Genomic DNA, 21,052 nt, shown 5'->3' on the forward strand with positions numbered 1-21,052 from the left:
TGAAAGCAAGTGTTTTCTTTTGCTGAATCACTCAATACAGAATTGCTATCACATTTCAACAGCTGCCCTTTTAAGGTAAATGCCATTAACAGTGCATCCACAAAGGCTAAACACTTGACTGACAGTGGTAAGTCCCCCATAAGCAATAGTCTCTTAATCTGTCCTCCTGCCCTAACCTGGATCAGGAACATCAGAATCATATTTTGTTCTTATTTTTCATGTGTGCGGGAGGCTGTCACTCCCACCATAAATACTGCCCATAGTTTGCATTTAATTGTACATATGCACATGAAACAAGCAGGATTCCAAACATGGTTATGCAAGGAAGCCTGCTACATGTCATCTCAGAAGATTGATTAGAGTAAGGAGGAACACTCCACATGAATTTCTTAGAGAGCACAAAATTTTTATCTCATTTTAAAAGCTTTACCAATACCACTTTAGATCCAGGGGCAATGACTAAAAGCATTAGGATCCATTTGTATAAGGGATTACAAAAACTCACCATGTCCTGCCCTAGAGGTGGTAGGTTATCAACCTCACTGAGGTCAGCTTGTGCCTGTTGAACAGCGTGCATACTGGTATTAATAGTCCCCATCAAGGCCTGCTGAGCTGAGGTCTGAAAGGCAAACCAAGGAAGCAGCTGTGTGCTGTGTTCCAAATGGCACTTCAAGCAGATGTTACATATGCACAAAGATACAGTGAGGGACAACAATCACACCAGGCCATTTCAGACAGCTAGCTTTTCCCTGCTGCAACAGAGAAAAGCAAAGCTCTCTAACACTCCTCTCAGTCTTCTTTCTGCCTATGCCATTTTATACTCCTCTGTACTCACACACATTTACAAAATGCTGAATTTTCTCAGATCAAACAATGCCCAGCAGACACACACAAAGCCACCAAACTGTCTTACTGATTTGCATTCTAGCAACATGAAAACTGAATTTCCTTCCAGGATATCATTATTGATTTTCTAGAACAGCCCACCAATGTAATCAAGGACAACTCTAAAACTAATTTGCCATCGATATGCATAAGCTAACAGAAAACTGAAGAGTTTTAGACAAAGCAGGGTGGCTATCTGTGGTAAGGTTTTGGCTCTGTGAGAAGAGGCCAGGGGCTGACTTATGCCAGGCACAGCTGGTTCCAGACAGCTCCAACAGACCCACAGCAGGACACAGCTGAGCCCAGCAGACAAGTTGGTAGCATCTCTGGGAAAACATCCTTTAAAAAGGGTGGTAAAACACCACATGGCAGTGCGGAGTGAAGGGGGGGAAAAAAGTTCAAAAACAACACTAAAAACACCAGTGTCTGAGAGGCATGGGGAGGAGGTTCTCCAGGCAGCAGAGTGGAGATTCCCCTGCAGCCAGCAGGAGAGACCATGGTGGAAAGGTCCATGTTGGAGCAGATATCCACCCTGCAGCCTGTGGAGAGGGATATCCATATCTGCTGGAGCAGATATGCACACTGAATTCCACAGAGGATCTCATGCTGCAGTAGTGGATATTTCCCTGAAAGAAACTACGGCCTACAGAGAGCCCACAGTGTCACAGGGTCCCAACAAACTGCAAGGAAGACCTATGCTGGAGGAGGCTCTCTTGACAGAAACTGCAATAGGAGACCCACTCTGGAGCCAGCTTATCCTGGAGGACTGCAGCCCATAGGAAGGACCCACATTGGAACTGGGGAAAAATATGGAGGAAGAAGCAGTAGATAGGACTGTTATAAACTGACCACTTGGGACCAGGAAGCAGAATAGTCAGAAACAAATGAGTGAAGTTGAGTTTGGATAAAAATGGGGTGATAGGAAGGTATTTTGGTTTTTGTCTGTTTCTCACCATCCAGCTCTATTGTAATTGACAATAAATTAAATTAATTTTCCCCAAATTGAGTTTGGTTTGCTCACAAAGGTAATTGGTGATCTCCCTGCCTAAATCTCAATCTACTTTGAAATAAAGCTGGTTTTATTGGTTTTTTTCTCCAATGCACCTACCCTGGCCTTATTGAGAAGCAGGGGTGAAAAAGCCACTGGGTGGGTACTTTACAACCAGCCAAAGTCAACCCACTATACATACTACACTTTTAGTAGTTTGCCATGATCTTAAGCATTGATTATATTCTCTACAGCCTGTTTAAGCCTTTTAATAGTCTTTTAATTTAAATGAGAAAACTCAGCATCAGCTTTAAGCCTGCTTAAAAAACCCCAAAAAACCAAATTAGTGATCTAATGATAAGTTAAATTTAAGCTTTTTTTGTAAAATTGCTTACTTTTGTCAGTCTTTAAACCTTTTTTTCTGACCTATGAATACTATTTTAAGTACTTAGAAGTAAAGAGAAGGCTGGAAGAGCTAGCTTTAAGGAAAATAAAGAAACGAGTCAAAATGTGATACCCTAAATATTTCAAGGATGCTCAAAACATGTTTTCAGTAGGACAGCCAGGAACCCATACCTTATATCCTCCTCCTGCTCTTAGTAATATGTATAACATGCTATTTCTGACTACTTGCAACACAGACAGTTTCATATGCCAAAAAAAAGTTTCAAATACAAAACAAGGAGGTTCCTCACAAGTGGGGGCATATGTCCTCTGTGCATCTGACCAATCGTGACTTGTTGCTGGGGAGAAGGCATAATGCCAATGTTGAAAGTCTCTGGGCCACTGGATCCTGAACGCATAACAGCTGGTAGTGCCACAGAGCCATGCTCCACCTTCCCTGTTCGGTTGAACTGCTGCTGCAAGATGGTAGGTCTAAAGAAAACAAACAAACAAACAAAAACACAAAAAAAAAAGAAAAAAGAAAAATCCAATGCAGAGAGAATTAGTTAGCAAATCAAGTTCTAACAGATATTTTTCCTTTAGGATTTTAAATTGCATTTCGCAACATTTGGAGAAGCTGGAAAACTCTACAGTCTTCTAACCATTTTCTAGCATATTGGAAAAAAATTAATCTGGGATTTTTGGCAGATCAAATACTAATAGCACTAAGAAATGAAGGCAGTGTGCAGTTTTGGTGTATATGGTGCAATGGCTTTACCCCTCTAAGATTCATGACAGACAGAACCAGAACAAGGTTTAAGGCATAATAACTACTTTGTTTCAGTTGTATCTTAGGCTGATCAATAGAAAATAGAAGCATGAACCCTGTGGAGATGCCTTTTGCAAGCAATCCCTAGATTTGGGGTATAAGTCAACATTCTTTCTTCCCTCTTTACACCCATTCACACACAATACTTGCTAATAATCTGGCAGCCTATCAGATAATGGGCTGGGAGGCAGGATACTTTCAAGAATAAAGTTACTGTTGTCCATGGTCGTGAACCACTTTGCCAGATAATACTGCTCATATTTAAATATGGCTCAAGTTTCAACAGCTAGAAGCATTGACAGGAATTCTGGCTTTAACAACAACAATCTGCTGAGGAAAAAAGAAGTATTTTCAATAGTGAAAAATCTTGTATTCATCTATTATTTTGAGCTTCTCTGTACAGCATTTAGCTAACAGTATATTCTGGAAGTGATTTGGAAAGGGCAATGTCAAAACAAAGCACATCTGAACATGTGTGATCTGTCAAAAGTTGAAATTTCACATAGGGCCACATTAAACATCTAACAAGTCCAACTCCTATAAACCGTATATTTAACAAGAAATCAAACAGACTTTTCACATATGCAGTGCTGACACTGCCATCCTGAGAGTTCCAAGAGGAGACTTGAGTGGCTCATTACAGCTTATAACATCACAAACCTATTTCTGTTCTTTCACTGCAAGGAAAGACTTAATGTTCCTTTTCAAGAGTATGGCCAGCTCTACAATTCTGCTTTTTGCTGTATTCAGTTCTCTTCCATCAGAACTACAGCCTGACCTACTTGTACCAAACACATTGGTGACTGACCAAACTCATGTGGTGAATTTACTGTCACCACACATCTGATTGGTTTGTCTAAAGTGGTTTGGTGAAATAAGCCAGCTCTGTTCATGACAGAGCATACAATTAAACTGACAGGAATCAAATTCACCAGAAACCATGGACCTAGCAGCTAAAATCGTGCAAATCCTAGGTGTTTGCATGAAGATCAAACATCTAATGTGACATTTTCAGCTCTGCACCATTACCACCACCCCAACCCAGCATTTTATTGCATTATAGACTGAATTCCTTTGCTCAAGGGTCAAGTTACTGCAAACAGGTTCCACTGCTGGTTGCCTTAATGAACAATTTTAAGACAAATACCTGCTCTTCAGTCCTCGAATGAAGCTAGGAGCCTGCTGAATTGCCTGGGAATAGTACCTCCTTCTATTGAAATACCCTGTAGGAAGCCACTCTTTAACAGCAACAACTATACTATCTAATTTGAAAAAAGCTGCCAGAGATAAAAGGTGTCACTTGTAAATAAAGAACATTTCCTCCTGTTGTATACACTCACTTCTTAGGTGAAACAGATTCTTCCAACATGGTTGATTCCTCATCACCTTCAAGCCCAAATCTATCTTTACTTTGTTTCTGGAAAGGGAGGTGAAAGGGGGGAAAGAAAAAAGAGTTAGACAACACGTGGTGCTTTTTACTTTCTCTCCACTATTTCCTTGCCATTTATCAGAAACTGAGTCAAATCATTTGCAGAGTCTTGTTCAGCGCTGAACACCATCCTTTTTGGCAGTGTGTGACAATATAACCTCCAGCTGAGAAGAGGTGCCCTTCAGCATCTAACAGACCAGGTTCTACGCCCTGGCAGATTAAGAGCATAAAGAAAAAAGCCTAAAGCCTATTGGTTCCTTTTTGAACAAAGTAGTGTAAAGAAAACGCTGAGATACTATCTTTTCTCACAGAAATAAATGTTCTGAGTGACATGGAACAACAGCAAATCCTGGCACAGACAGGACATGTACCATCCCCTTTCCCATTTTCTTCTAACTCAGGAAAATAGCTGCAGTCAATGGGTCTATGTCCAAGTGCCAAATAGTGATCCTCAGGGGTTGGCATCGGGACTGGTTCTTTTTAATGTCTTTGTTGGCAACATGAATAGCGGGATTGAGTGGACCCTCAGCAAGTTTGCCAACAACACCAAGCTGTTTCATGTGGTTGACACACTGGAGAGGGACCCGGATAGGATTGAGAAGTGATCCCATACCAACCTCATGAAGTTCAACAAGAGCAAGGGCAAGGTCTTGCACATGTGTCAGGAAATACATATTTACATACATACCACTAGGAAATACATATCCATAGGAAAGATGTTATTTTACTATAGTTACTTCAAACTACTAGACATTCTGCACACCTGACTTTTTGAGACAGTTTTTTATATCTATATAAGGAAGGTAAATATACATAAGGGGAATAAGTCTTAACCATTAGAAACAATAGGAAACTACCACAAGTCATAGCAGTAGTGCCTTTGTAAAAACAGTCCATTTCTAATTGTGACATAGTGCAAAGATACTGCCTGTTTTCCACCCTGTTAAGTGATTTATAGTCCGAAAATACATATATTTATGTATAATAGAGAAATATCCACTATGAGCGTGGGTACATTTAACAGGAACTCCTCATGCAGATCCCTATCTCCCACCTTTCTTCCAAGGAGTCCTTACTATTATAGTTTGAGTTTATGTATGAACTGAAACTGCCTATTTCTAGTCAAGGTTGTGCCTTACTTCCATACTACTGTTTAGTAAAAAAATGTATCTACATTAAAAAATGGTAGAAGTTACTCAAGTTCAGGGTTCCCTGACAACCTGTCACTAAAACTGCATGACCAGAAGGGTTGAGGGCTGAGGAGTGTTGCACCAATAGTACGTTAGCAGAAAAAAACATGCCAATAATCCACATCAGAGCAAGTAAGTTGGAACAATGCAAAACACACCAAGAATTAACTGAGAGCGATAAACCATACTTTGAGGCATGCATCACAGAGATAACTTGGGCTTGACAATTGAGCACTGCATGCTTCTCATATGCATCATGGGTGTTTATTACTTAACCTGTTTCTAATTCATTCATTTTTAAACTTGCTGTGTCAGCAGATTGTAAAGAGGAAATCAAAGAACTGGAAGGGAGTGGAAATAAACACATCTGCATTCTATCAAGAGAGAAAGGCAGCTTTGGTGTTAGAGAGCAAAGCTACTTTTGAAACTTGAGAGCTAGAATCAAGTTTTAAACCATCAATAGAAACCTGTAGTTTATTTAAAATTTATTAAATCTGAGACTGACAGCCTCAGAGAAAAAGACATGTACCGTGATGAATTCTGGCAATCCTCCTCAGTCTCTTATTTCATAACATTTGATGTTACATCCTACACTGTTCACATGAACAAAGGCAATAAATTTTCCTGAGCTGCTTAGCTTTCTGTCATTTTTTTACTATTAAAATCTCACAGCATTTTTTTTTTTTTTTTTAATTTTGCCAAAACCTTTGTCAGTTTTGATAAAATATGTACCAGGGCTGCGGGACAACTATTGTGTAGTCCTTTATGTAGTTTTAAATGCTGCTTCCACAGGATCATGTCTTCCCACTCAATTCACCGCTTTGGTCCACAGTTTACAATCTATTGTTGAAGCTTTAAGCTCTTCTCTGGATACACTCATAGCCAGCAGTTTGCCTTCCAGACAGAAAAAACAAAGCCCAAGCATACCATACTGAGCCTGAACCATACTACCCCTATAGTTAACAGCCTTGATATTTTCCAGAAGCACCCACTAAGGTAAAGAGAAAAGCTTATATTACTTAAAGGTGAAAATTAATAACATCAAAACATAAGATAAAAGTCTGACTTCATGAGAGAAAGATAACTGCAACTTGCACATTTTTGAGCTTTTGCATTGCTGCATTTTTACTACACGTCACCTTAATACTATACCTTCTTCAGGATGATATCAATGTAACCTGCAATTAATTGAGAGATCTGTTCTCCTTCAGTGGTCTGTACTGAGTAATAGCTTTCCTGATATTCACCAAAATCCTGAAGAGGAAAAAAACACAAACCCATCTTTGAAAATGGAAAGCACGAAATGATGAAACAGTACCAAATATGAATAATTCAAATTTTGAAATTGTTTGTATAGATATATTATTATATTCAACAGTAAATGAAACTGCTCCAAGATTCTAAACCAGGCTATATGGGGAATCAGAGAAGGAGAGGGAAAAGATGCTGTCTCTTGCAGCTTAACCAGAAATGGTTTCATAAATTGACATGCCAGAGGACTAAGAGATACTTAGGCCAATTTTATCAGACTCAGTCATTGAAGGCTGGAGAAAAGTCTTCAGAATTTCATTCTAAAGCATATTCACCCATGCAATTGGAAATTAGATGCACATGGTTAAAGTGAAGGTAATTTTCTAGCCACTTGCTCTACCACTTTTAACAACCTTTTCATATCCCAAATACTCTTGTTGCAGTGGTCTCTTATGGACCAAAGCATTAACAAAACATCACATTCCTAAAAGTTCTTGAAATGTGTAATTATCAAATGTATTAATGACCCACCTAGCTTTGTTTACATTCACATCTTACAAGTCACAAAGTGCATTTTGAATGGCAAGCACCATAAGGGTTTAAGCAGGGGTGAGTAATGATGTTTGCTTAACTGTTTAAGTGGTTAGGCACAGAGCAGATTTAGACATTGTTTTTTGAAAAGATTTTAATAGTTCTTTTGGGGAAGTAGTCTGTCTAGAAACATTGAAATACAGATTTACCCCAGACACCAACATAGGCCAGTATATTAGTTTAGGACTCAGTGACTCTATATAATGCTAAAAAATTATAGATAGAACAAGTTTCTTTAATGTAACTGTTCTAAGTCCATTTCTCCTTGCCAAATAGGTCCCTCTTCTTCTGAATATATATGAAAAGATTACCAGAGTGAAGCTTTTAGGTGATGCAGCCCAGCGTTTCACTGTTGTCAGTGGCCATTCCTGCAACACTTCCTTGGTCTTCTCATCCACACGCATCACGGAGTCTTTGGTTACACCCAGCAACCGAGGAACCAGCTTGTTTTTGCCTTTCATTTTTTCCTATAACAAGGTGTGAAAGATTATTTTTCATTCAAATGGAGCTTGGCACGGGAGAAAAGAGAAGCATGATGAAATATACTGACAAAGGGAAGAAACTGGCATGCAGATAAGGACAACTTAAATCCCCAGACTCAGCCTGTCTAGTCACAGACTGCTATTTTCAAGCAACACACTAACATTAAGAAGCTCTGGTCTTTACTGGATCTTTACTGTGCAGTTCAAAAGATACTCCTGCTTCTCCTTCCTCTAGGGAATAGAAGCATTTCAGGGATTGTGATAAAATTACTCTAGATAAATAGCCACGATGGCAGTCCTTCTAGACACAAGACTTCCTCTGTAAAACCTTATTAGAGAGGCTGAATGAGAAACTGTCATTGGGAGGACTGAGGGTTTAGGTAGCCCTCACCATTTCTCTATAGAATTTCTGGAGAGGTCAAGGAAATGAATGCCCTCTGGGGTTTACAATTAGGAAAAATCAGCCATAATTTATCCCGTATTTTGCATTTGAAATCTTATTTTCAACTGATGAGAACATCCTAATCCATGCAAATATCACAAAGGGGCTGCCAACTGATGTCTCATTCGTTGAACCTTCTGCTTCTTTAGTTTTCTAGAGTTGCAGAGCATGGGCCCAAGCCCAATTTGCTACATAAAAAAAATCCATCATAAAATAGAAATGAATACACACGCCGCATTCCCCTGAATTTATGTAGGCTGCAAAGAATCAATTCCTATTTACACAGTAGGTCATTTGATAGACTTCTAAAAAGACCAATTATTCCTTCCAACAGAAGTTTCATGACGTGGTTACTTGATTCAGTTACTGCCTGCTTTAAGCTATGACAAAAAGAAAGCGAGGTATTAGTGAAAAATATAAAGATTCTTTTATCATAGGGGTCAGCTACATTTTGTTAACAAATCTCCACTGAATTAGCAGCTTGTTGTAAAGGTGCATGCCTGTTAGTTTCAGTATTTTAGTTACTGAAAACTGTACATCATAACTTCAGTTTAGTTTCTAATACACAACTTAGTTCAACAGCTCTATTAGAGAGTTGAGACTCCTTTCACCGTTAATGGTGCCTAACAAGGTAACTTCCCTTAAAGGAAGCAAGACAAGGTAATTGTTTCAAGATACTAATAATATTACCCTCTGCACATTTTTCATCATATTTTCACCTTTGATCTGCTTGAGTAGAATTTGTGGATGTGGAAGTACTTTAGGAAAAGGCAATCTATCGATGACGCAAAACTGGGAGGAGTGGCTGACACACCAGAAGGCTGTGCTGCCATTCAGCAAGACCTGGACAGGCTGGACAGTTCGGTGGAAAGGAACCTAATGAAGTTCAACAAGGGCAAGTGTAGTGTCCTGCACCTGGGGGGAAACAACCCCATACACCAGTACACGTTAGGGGTTGATCTGCTGGAAAGCAGCTCTGCAGAGAGGGACCTGGGAGTCCTGGTAGACAAGTTGTTCATGATCCAGCAATGTGCCCTTGTGGCCAAGAAGGCCAATGGTCTCCTGGGGTGCATTAAAAACAGTGTGGCCAGCAGGTCGAAGGACTTCATCCTCCCCCTCTGCTGTGCCCTGGTGGGACCACATCTAGAGTACTATGAAGGTGACCAAGGGAATGGAGTACTTCTCTAATGAGGAAAGGCTGAGATAGCTGGGTCTGTACAGCATGGAAAAGAGAAGACTAAGAGGGACTCTCATCAAGGCTTACCAATATCTAAAGGGCAGGTATCAAGAGGATGGGGCCAGACCCTTTTCAGTGGTGTCTGGCGACAGGACAAGGGCAACATGCACAAACTGGAACACAGGAAATTCCATCTGAACATGAAGAAAAACTTCTCCACTTTGAGGGTGCCAGAGCACTGGAACAAGCTGCCCAGAGAGACTGTGGAGTCTCCTCTGAAGATATTCAAAACTTGCCTAGATGCATTCCTGTCCACCCTGCTGTAGGGGAGCCTGCATTGGCAGAGGGCTGAACTAAATGATCTCTGAAGGTCCCTTCCAACCCCTACCATTCTGCGATTCTGTGACATTCAGCTACCTACAAAGAGTCTGTACTGCAACTGTGGGAACCTAAGAATGAAAGCATTCTTAGCCTCCTTTCCATTCTATGTCACTGGTCACTGACTACTCAGGCACTAATGCTTCAGTCCCATTTTCACAGCAGAACATCAGTATCTTGGTAGCAAATCACTTCAACAGCCTTAAGACCATGACCTGTTTTACTGTAGGGACTAAGAAATTAATCATGCAGCTGATGAAGTTCTTCAGATGCAGTTTTTCAGCATGCAACTTACATTATCATTAAACTCCTAAACAAGAACAACTAATGAGTTCTTTGGGAATATTTTTCTGAAGACAGTACTTTGTTGGCAACCAAAAGAGAAAAGAAGAAATGTCAGTTTAAAGGAATTAAATCATGACAGACTCCACTTCCTTTCTGGAAGGAGTATTACAAGAATCTAAATGGAAATTATAATTGTCTTATAGTGACTTACACTTTTTTCAACCCTACTTACAGAAAGAAGGCTGAAAGAACATCTTGACCTTCGCTTAGTGTAGGATCTGAGGTAATACATAAGCAACCATACAACACTGTCAGCAAGATCTACATTACCTTAACAAGAAAAAATGACACTCCATAGGTCCGCAGGGAACGGGCTAGCTTCACATACTTCACTTTTGCTTCTATTTCAGTCATCTCACCACAGTTTTTGTGCTCCTGTAATGAGAGTTCAGTATCACTTAGGCAGAAACTATGCTTTCTGGAAACAAACAAACAAACAAAAAAGGGTATAGCTTTTCTCTATTTAAGGATGTTTAGTTAATAATCATTACAATTAGAATATTTGAAAAAATATTGGCAAAAACGTTACCAAGATTGTATCCTGTAATTCCTCATATCAGACAACATAAACAACCTGTACAAATGGAACACTCCTCTTTCACCATCATCCATTCTATCCATGCCTCAGATCAAGCAGATTTAAATCAACTCTGAAACAGTTTAAAATTCTATGTATTTCTGCTATTTGACATCACTAGGTTTCCAACAATTAATGGCTCTTTCCTCGGCTTTTTTTTAAAAAATTTAGAAGTCCTGGACCCATACGTTTTTTTCAGGAACAGACTATTCCTGCTTTGTGCCCCAAACCTCTGATTCATGAAAGCTTTATGCCGTGCAATAGACCATTTCTCATCTCTTCTATTTCCAATGGGCTTTTTTTGTCAATTGCAAATCCACAATTTTTTCATCGCATGAAAAGAATTCTAGAGGTGAAGAAACAGCAATAATTTTTCTTAATAGTCCGTCCTGAAATACTCATCTAGGTGTGTCTTGTAACTCAATTTCTATTTATTATTTAAACAATATACTCAATATTAAACTTTATTACCTGTAAGTAATGGCAACTACCAATATTACCTATTCAAACTTCATCTCAGAATATTCTCTTCTAGCCCAGACTGATCTGCTGAAAAATCCTACCCCAATGTCTGCTATTTAAACACTGCTTAGGGGATTTCCCTATGACACGGAAACAACCCCATACACCAGTACACGTTAGGGGTTGATCTGCTGGAAAGCAGCTCTGCAGAGAGGGACCTGGGAGTCCTGGTAGACAAGTTGTTCATGATCCAGCAATGTGCCCTTGTGGCCAAGAAGGCCAATGGTCTCCTGGGGTGCATTAAAAACAGTGTGGCCAGCAGGTCGAAGGACTTCATCCTCCCCCTCTGCTGTGCCCTGGTGGGACCACATCTAGAGTACTATGAAGGTGACCAAGGGAATGGAGTACTTCTCTAATGAGGAAAGGCTGAGATAGCTGGGTCTGTACAGCATGGAAAAGAGAAGACTAAGAGGGACTCTCATCAAGGCTTACCAATATCTAAAGGGCAGGTATCAAGAGGATGGGGCCAGACCCTTTTCAGTGGTGTCTGGCGACAGGACAAGGGCAACATGCACAAACTGGAACACAGGAAATTCCATCTGAACATGAAGAAAAACTTCTCCACTTTGAGGGTGCCAGAGCACTGGAACAAGCTGCCCAGAGAGACTGTGGAGTCTCCTCTGAAGATATTCAAAACTTGCCTAGATGCATTCCTGTCCACCCTGCTGTAGGGGAGCCTGCATTGGCAGAGGGCTGAACTAAATGATCTCTGAAGGTCCCTTCCAACCCCTACCATTCTGCGATTCTGTGACATTCAGCTACCTACAAAGAGTCTGTACTGCAACTGTGGGAACCTAAGAATGAAAGCATTCTTAGCCTCCTTTCCATTCTATGTCACTGGTCACTGACTACTCAGGCACTAATGCTTCAGTCCCATTTTCACAGCAGAACATCAGTATCTTGGTAGCAAATCACTTCAACAGCCTTAAGACCATGACCTGTTTTACTGTAGGGACTAAGAAATTAATCATGCAGCTGATGAAGTTCTTCAGATGCAGTTTTTCAGCATGCAACTTACATTATCATTAAACTCCTAAACAAGAACAACTAATGAGTTCTTTGGGAATATTTTTCTGAAGACAGTACTTTGTTGGCAACCAAAAGAGAAAAGAAGAAATGTCAGTTTAAAGGAATTAAATCATGACAGACTCCACTTCCTTTCTGGAAGGAGTATTACAAGAATCTAAATGGAAATTATAATTGTCTTATAGTGACTTACACTTTTTTCAACCCTACTTACAGAAAGAAGGCTGAAAGAACATCTTGACCTTCGCTTAGTGTAGGATCTGAGGTAATACATAAGCAACCATACAACACTGTCAGCAAGATCTACATTACCTTAACAAGAAAAAATGACACTCCATAGGTCCGCAGGGAACGGGCTAGCTTCACATACTTCACTTTTGCTTCTATTTCAGTCATCTCACCACAGTTTTTGTGCTCCTGTAATGAGAGTTCAGTATCACTTAGGCAGAAACTATGCTTTCTGGAAACAAACAAACAAACAAAAAAGGGTATAGCTTTTCTCTATTTAAGGATGTTTAGTTAATAATCATTACAATTAGAATATTTGAAAAAATATTGGCAAAAACGTTACCAAGATTGTATCCTGTAATTCCTCATATCAGACAACATAAACAACCTGTACAAATGGAACACTCCTCTTTCACCATCATCCATTCTATCCATGCCTCAGATCAAGCAGATTTAAATCAACTCTGAAACAGTTTAAAATTCTATGTATTTCTGCTATTTGACATCACTAGGTTTCCAACAATTAATGGCTCTTTCCTCGGCTTTTTTTTAAAAAATTTAGAAGTCCTGGACCCATACGTTTTTTTCAGGAACAGACTATTCCTGCTTTGTGCCCCAAACCTCTGATTCATGAAAGCTTTATGCCGTGCAATAGACCATTTCTCATCTCTTCTATTTCCAATGGGCTTTTTTTGTCAATTGCAAATCCACAATTTTTTCATCGCATGAAAAGAATTCTAGAGGTGAAGAAACAGCAATAATTTTTCTTAATAGTCCGTCCTGAAATACTCATCTAGGTGTGTCTTGTAACTCAATTTCTATTTATTATTTAAACAATATACTCAATATTAAACTTTATTACCTGTAAGTAATGGCAACTACCAATATTACCTATTCAAACTTCATCTCAGAATATTCTCTTCTAGCCCAGACTGATCTGCTGAAAAATCCTACCCCAATGTCTGCTATTTAAACACTGCTTAGGGGATTTCCCTATGACACCCCATCTTCCCCTCACATTCTTCTGAAAGGCTGGTTGCCAACTCTTTCGTGCTGACTGATGGCAACAGAGGGAGCACCAAGAATGTGGGAAACACTTTCCTACGCCAGTAAGTTACTATCTTGACAAAGTTCCACAAAAGAGCATTGGGAGGAGCAACAGAAATTCCAAGAACACTTTAGCATCCCAAGGACATAGCCCGATCGCATCTGTCAAGTTCAGCACAGAGAACACAATCAGGATTCCAAAAGAGCAAGGAGTCCAAATACAGCCATTACAGATAGAACATTTGGTGAAAATCACCTGCCAAAATCAGTAATTTTATAACTCAGGCAAACAGCTGATTTTTTTTTCAAGACAGCTTGTTTATTCTGCCTTGCTGTTGTATCTTTGCCCAGCATCAGTGCCCTCACTGATGAACTTCTTGTCTGTGCACTGAAGTATATAGTGATTGAAACTACTCATAGACCGTATCTGACATGAGCAAAAATCATATGTTATGAATAGCATCACAGTGACACTGAGAGGCAAATGAATCTTCTCTGGCTTAAGCTGCACCATCACTGCCACATGCTAAAGGTATACAGAAAACCGTTAGACATCCTCATCTACAAGAAAATACTACAAGCTCCAGGTAGAACAGACCTTCTGAGTTACAGAATTCCTAGACTAGGAGTGTAATGGACATAGGAAAGTACATGACGTGTTCCTGCTATTCAACTTGTTTACAAGTTGAGATCACAGATCACTGCTATATCCTTCCAGAAACAGTATGACTATTTCAGCTGCTGACAACAGAAAGTTTTCAATTTACATTGTATTGCCAAGCTTGTATTTCAGTAGGCACAGATATTTAGTGCATCTACAGTACTCAAACTCCGAGTCCACTTCCAATAGTATCAATACTCAGCTGCTTCAGACTTTTACAACTATATGATTCCCAGACACATCACCGAACTCAAGCATTAGCTAGCAGAACTCCGTATTACTTGAAGCTCATGCTTGAATAATGAAGGTATGAAACTGAAACTGTTTTTCTAAATGTGCTTCTATTTTAGTACAAATACACATCCTTACATTTCAATGCAAATGAGAGAAAGATCTTAAGAATATTGAACATTCACTCTCTGCCCTTCAACAAAGTACACTGAATAATCATCAGTGAAGAAAAAAGGATCAGGACAATAAATCTGCTGAAGAAAGTAAAGAAAAGCTGTCAGATTATTTACACTTGATTTTCTGATAGTAATATAATTCAAATATACACACAGTATACACCTGTGAAAGCTCATATTTTTTTTTTATAAAGGAAGTGAAACTATAGTAGGTTTTTCAGCCTCGAAATTACCTGAAATATTCTCTTTTCAGCCCCTCTTTGTTTGGTATATTCTTTAGGCAGGAATTCTTTTAGGCTAGGAAAAAACAAAACACAACAATTCCATAGTTAATGGTGCCTTCTTGAGGACGGATGCTTTCCACGCTCCTTTATTGGGATTAAGTCCCCCAAACTTCCTAAAATGGGCATAAAATACCCGCACAATGAAACAAAACTCCATCTAAGCAGTATAAGAGCAAGAGGACACCTTACATAATCAAGAAAAACACTTCAGTTAAATCCCCATGTAATACCTCTTCAAGTTTTGAAAAGTCATCAAAAGTAAACAATAGCTGGGACACTTTCCATTCTTAAACCATATGGTGTGTCTCAACAGCTCAGAGGGATTCACATTTAAATCCGAATACAGTCATTATAATCTAGGGGAAGAAGGGGGACATCAAAGCTTGAGCCAGTTCTGTGTCTGAGTTCAGACACTGCTATTACTTTCCAGTAGCACTTTGATTTACTGATGTGCAGGACCAAGTTTTTCATTTGTGTCTTCCAAGAAACGCTAGAGAACTAACATTTTACTTAAAAACTGCAAAGCCATTTAAGTGGACACTTAATACCAGACACTATCTAAATAACAAAGTTATAAATAACCAGGGCTAATTTCTGTAGCACAGATACTAAGGGGTCTCAGAATACGAAGTAAACTTAGCAAGTTCAGCTTCCATGATAGAGTTTAGTCAGAAAGAATCTTTAAACACCTCACCTATACCTCCTTGTTGTATAATAAAATAAACCCTTTATCTCAGCCAAACTTCAAGAGAGATGAACATCATGCATTAACAATGGATTGCACCTTCCCATCCGGAACACTCTATTCTGTCATATATTCAGCAGTTCGTTTTCAGCCTGAAGAAACTTCCTCAGTTCAAAAAATTGGTTTCTAAGATACCCCTCACAGCCCCACTTTGGACTATTAAGAATCACAAGAAAAATATGACTGGACAATCTCCTCCTCATTTAGCAAGCACACTATGAAAGCTAGAGCTACCTACTATCACGAAAAGCTAAAAGTTTTGAGAAGGATGGATTTGCTCGACTGCGGGGTTTTTGGGGGATGGGAGTTTGTGGGTTTGGGTTTTTTTTGTTTTGTGTTGTTGTTGTAGTGGGCTTTTTATTTGTTTTTAAACACAAAAGCCTGCCATTGCAGACAACAAACAAAATATCTCAAACGACTAATTCATGATTTTGCACTTTCTTCAAACAATAATGCAATAGCAAGATCATTCATTTTGTTTTTTCCATAAAGCTCGAGCAATATAAATCAAAGTAGAACAACTGCCCTTGTTAATCTTTCTTCCAATGCTCCAGTAGTTACATCTCACTAAAACATCATAATGAAATATCTTCTCAGGACTTATATCCTAAGAAGTAAGAAAACCCCATGGGGTGAGGAAGGCTGGAAAGCCAAATTAATTTTGTAGATAAGACTTAACACAACTTATTATTCTAAAAGGCTGTGCCTTTATTCTGAAACAACTAGTGCTTTTATACAGAAATTCATATGTTCAAACCAGTTTGGTTAAGTTCACTTCCAAAGCAAATGAATAAAAAATAAATACCCAAACCTGAGCTAAACCCAGTTTAACTTTGGAAATGGATTTATATGGAAAATTATAGTTATCAATGCACTTAAAATTCTCATCTTTTATTAACTAAAGTTAGTTTTCTCAGCTATCCATGTGTAGATAAACTATCAAGACCATTACATTTTAAGCATGTCTACTTACTTTGTTAACTAATATACACTTTATGAAGACATTGCTGAGCAAACATTATTTGGAGCTTCTCAAGCAGCAAAAGTTACAAAAACAACTTTGCGCTTTGTCCACTAAGCACCAATTGGTTTATTCTTGCACATGCAGCTGGGAGTCAGATCGGATGCTTTTTCCTTGTGTCACCTACCACTATTCATCAATAGAAAGACAAGTAATCACCTTAACTGAAAGGGTGAAATTCTAGTTGTAAACAGATTGAAATTATTTTAATGCTGCCTATAATCAAGGTATTTTCTTTATGATGCAACCAACAATAGTTTCACTTTATTTAGCAACATGTTTAATAGAGTTAGCAAAAACAATCGGGAATATTGTAATTTACCCTTCTTCAGTTAGACATTATTACAATGGACAATGAACTCAGTTTTAAAAAAGCAATCTAATAGCCAGTAGTATTTATTTAACTTCATTTACTGTGAATTTGTTCCTACAGTTCTTAAAAAAATTATACAAGTGCCAACATACTGCTTGTTTTTCATTAGTATAAAGGAATATCCAGATTCTTGAAAAAGACAGTTTAAGACAGTAAAACAGGCTACATAAAAGAATTGAGCTTACTGGTCACCAAGCAGGCTTAGAAATAAAAAGCCGAGATGGACAGTTTCAGCTGCTCCTTTCCTACCTGCATACGAAGAGCATGAGTTCTCTCTCAAATATTCTCTTGGGAAATTTAAACACAGTGTACCTCTGTGGGTGCAATGCAAAACTTCAGCTGTGTGAGGAACGGCATGAAGATGGACTATATGCAATTTGATAGTTTAAGAGCTTTCACAATTTACTTTGGCATGAGCTTCAAGGAAATTCCAACAACCAATACTAAAGTGTTAACAAGATCCAGGCAATAATATTCTTCTATACCAAGAATCATTTATCAATGATAAAAAAATAGGAAAGATCTCTCTCTATAAATATATTGCAGACATGACAAGCTAAATAAGTTGTTTCAAAACAATACTATGAAATACTAATACTATTCTATTAGATTCTGCTTAAGTGAATCTGTAGCATGTTCAGCTTTCAGTGGTAAATGGATGCCTCTCAAATATCTCTCACATAGTCAGCTACAGCGTACAGTTTACAGAAAACATAACTACTTTCATACCTGAAAAGAATCAATGTTCATCCACCAAAGAGTAGGAAATAGTTGGATGAAATTTTCAAAAAGCTTATTCTTTTTCAAGAAAAAAAAAAGGCGAAAAACACCTGAAATTTTCTGAAAGGACAAGAGAGGCATTTTCGGAAAAAAAAAATAATCAGCATTCATCTACACTATTTATGTGTGTCATTCATAATGAGTTAGGAGTAGTTGGCTTCTTCAGACTCATAAAATGAAAGCATGAGGTTTCACAAAAAGGCTATGTACATCCACATGCATAGAACACCAAATCATAAAGACATACACTTGAAATTATAAGGCAACAACTAGGGACTTAGGTTCTGGAGCAGGCTCCTCTACAGAGGGCAAAAAGAGAACTACTCCTAAATCAGAAATCCTTAGTTTTATGAAACTGATTATACACCAGGACAGTAAGCGATTACACTTAGTGAGCTGCAAGGTTTGATCCTAATACATTCAAGTCCCATTTAAATGAAAATAAAACATCAGTCGAGAAAATTAAAGCCAACTATTGCTGGGAACACCTAACTCTTGAAAACATTACCATGACACAACATCAGACTGACATGAGGCAATAACCTAATGGTTTGCTGTAGGAATACTCTTGAGTGAATGAAGGGAGAAGGGAAGAATAAGCTGACAACGGACAGATTCCAGAGGAAGACTGTTGAGTAACTGATTACAATTCTAGGGAACAAGACCTAGGAGAACACTGGAGCTATTACACTGGATCCCCTTAACTCTTAGAGACATCAGTAGCTCTATTAGGAAAGGTTCATGGGCCAAATCAGTAGTTGACAAACAAACTGTACAAAAAAAAGCTGATTATTAACTAGAACTGAAGGATGTTTGTTCACATGGTTTGTTTGCATCACTAAACTGCTACTTCAGGAAAATCTTTACAAAAGTGAAGCCTTTCAAAAAACCGATGTTGCAGCATTGAACGTTCCAAAGCAAGCCACCATTTTAAAGCAATTCCCAGAGACAGAGTAAACACCAGACTCACCAAGGAAGTCAGTGGTGAGTCAAAGAGTCAGCACTGAGTACTCAGCCAGCGGAACAGGACAGAAAGCAAATATGCATCCATTCTTTTGTGCACCCCATTAAGGTATCTATGAGCCTCACATGTAGGTAAGGCTTGATGGACTGTGCAGTAAATCGCTTTCTTTTACCTTCTCACATTCTTTTTCTCAGACTCCAGCCCTTGGTTAATTCTATTGCAGGCAAACTGACCAGAAAATCAAAATCGGTAGAAAAATGGGACACCGGAATTTCAGGCAAACTTACTTTACTGCTATCAGCAGGGCAAGTTTAGTATCACAATAAAAGTTAAAGGATGTGTCACTTTTAAGCAGAAGTCCCATCCATGTCTGAAACAGAGAGCCCAATTCTAGATCTCCATTCATACTATGCCATGAGAGGGGGAATCTCAACAACTGATTAATGCTACTAAAAAGTTTGGAAAATTTAACCTCTACGCACAGCAATATTAACTTATTCAAATGACAACACACCTTTCCTTTCATGTACTTTCCTCACAGATGAAATGTCTGTAATACATACTGATGTACGCTTAATTCATACATGGCATTACTACATGCAGACAGAAGTAGACTTCTAAGGAAGAGCAAAATCCCAGTTCTCCTACATTACCAGGTGGTTGGAGAATCCAACTGTGTATTTAACTGGCATCCTGGGGGAAGCTGGTGCCCTGTGCTGCCTAATAAGCCACTGCCAAAGGTCCCCTCATCAACTGGGGTTGCTGATTCGTGCAATAAGCCTCCTTTCACAGGGAGGCTGCTACAGCAAACATACTCAGTCTGATTACCTCTTCTTAGAGTACCACAACGCATTTAGTCTGTGACAACTCAACATTAGTTACACCAGAGGTCACCCAAATTTAGAAGTTAGAAGTGTTTACTCTAAAAATCCAGGTTTGTGTTTGTGTTCTACATGAGCTCCAAACTGGATCTGTGCTTGAAAGCCTCCAAACTCACAGGCCTTCTCAAAGGAGACAGGATGGGAACCATTCAGAATGTCATCACGAGCCTGTAGGAGGTAAATAAAGGCATGTCAGGGACATTCAAAATAACTACTACACCTCTGAAATTCCTTGAAATCTTGAATACACCCCAAAAAATGCAGCAACACACTTTTCTGAGTATCTTTATTATTCCATTCTGGATGTGTTTAATAAAAGACCAAGGTGGTGGTGGTGTAGATAATTATATGGTGAATATCTACAGAGACTTATTGAAACCACAATTGTAACAACTTTCATCAGAAGAGGACTTGAAACCCCATTTCCTGCTGTGTATATTTATACACACTTTCCTGCATGGACACATACATATATATACACAGATCTACATTTGTGTACATATACACAATGTAAAAGGTACTATCTCACCACCTGCTAATAGCAGGGAAAAATATCTGCATAACTAGTAAGTAAAAACCAGATTATTATTATAGAAATGGCAACAGGAGAAGGCAAACAGCATTTTCCTTCCTTCTGTTTAAATTTAGTGGTCATAGAAGATGATGGATGTTATAGCTTTGGCAATAGAAGGCTCATCTATCCCTAGACAAACAGTGACAGGGCTGTATCAACACACACTATCATAACAGTAGCCTGAAAGAAATATTTAAGTATCAGGACAACAGCTCAGTGTGACACAGTCTTCTAAAATACTTGAAAAATGTAATGCAGTCTTACAAGCAATGACATCTTTATCTTTTGTCTCAGTTTTAAAATGTAATTTAGAGCAATCCCATTTGAATCAGCTGCAAGTGTATCAGCTGAACATTCCATTAAACTTCCAATTATTTATTCTGGTTTTTTTTACTTTTACAAAAAAAAAATAACAAAGAGTTTAAAAACCTGGGTTTTTTAGACTACATTATAGGCAACTGCACTGGAGCCTTCAGCTAAGTAGTATCTTCTGCATAAAGATCTTCATTTTGCTAAAGTATGTATTGTACCTCTAACAGTGTGGGGAACCTGCTTAGGTAGACTCCCATGATACTACATGATACTGCCCAT

General features: G+C 38.7%; 1 protein-coding gene across 4 annotated transcripts in view; it reads right to left on the bottom strand.

Annotated features, from left to right (window-relative positions):
• Nucleotides 1-21,052, bottom strand: part of TLN2 (talin 2) — a 185,358-nt gene that overhangs the window by 85,779 nt on the left and 78,527 nt on the right. For 3 of the 4 annotated variants that reach the window (XM_014944527.1, XM_014944528.1, XM_014944526.1), the window contains 8 exons: nt 19,928-20,055; nt 15,073-15,136; nt 12,809-12,913; nt 7,859-8,014; nt 6,858-6,959; nt 4,427-4,503; nt 2,569-2,749; nt 506-619 (listed from right to left, as the gene is read on the bottom strand). In XM_014944527.1, the coding sequence (XP_014800013.1) occupies nt 506-619; nt 2,569-2,749; nt 4,427-4,503; nt 6,858-6,959; nt 7,859-8,014; nt 12,809-12,913; nt 15,073-15,136; nt 19,928-20,055 (927 nt within the window). Of the gene's footprint in view, nt 1-505; nt 620-2,568; nt 2,750-4,426; nt 4,504-6,857; nt 6,960-7,858; nt 8,015-10,641; nt 10,748-12,808; nt 12,914-15,072; nt 15,137-19,927; nt 20,056-21,052 lie in introns of those variants that run through there. The other variant, XM_014944529.1, reaches the window with a different exon arrangement.

The sequence above is a fragment of the Calidris pugnax genome, unplaced genomic scaffold, assembly GCF_001431845.1.
Source record: "Calidris pugnax isolate Ruff unplaced genomic scaffold, ASM143184v1 scaffold70, whole genome shotgun sequence".
Lineage (NCBI taxonomy): Eukaryota > Metazoa > Chordata > Aves > Charadriiformes > Scolopacidae > Calidris > Calidris pugnax.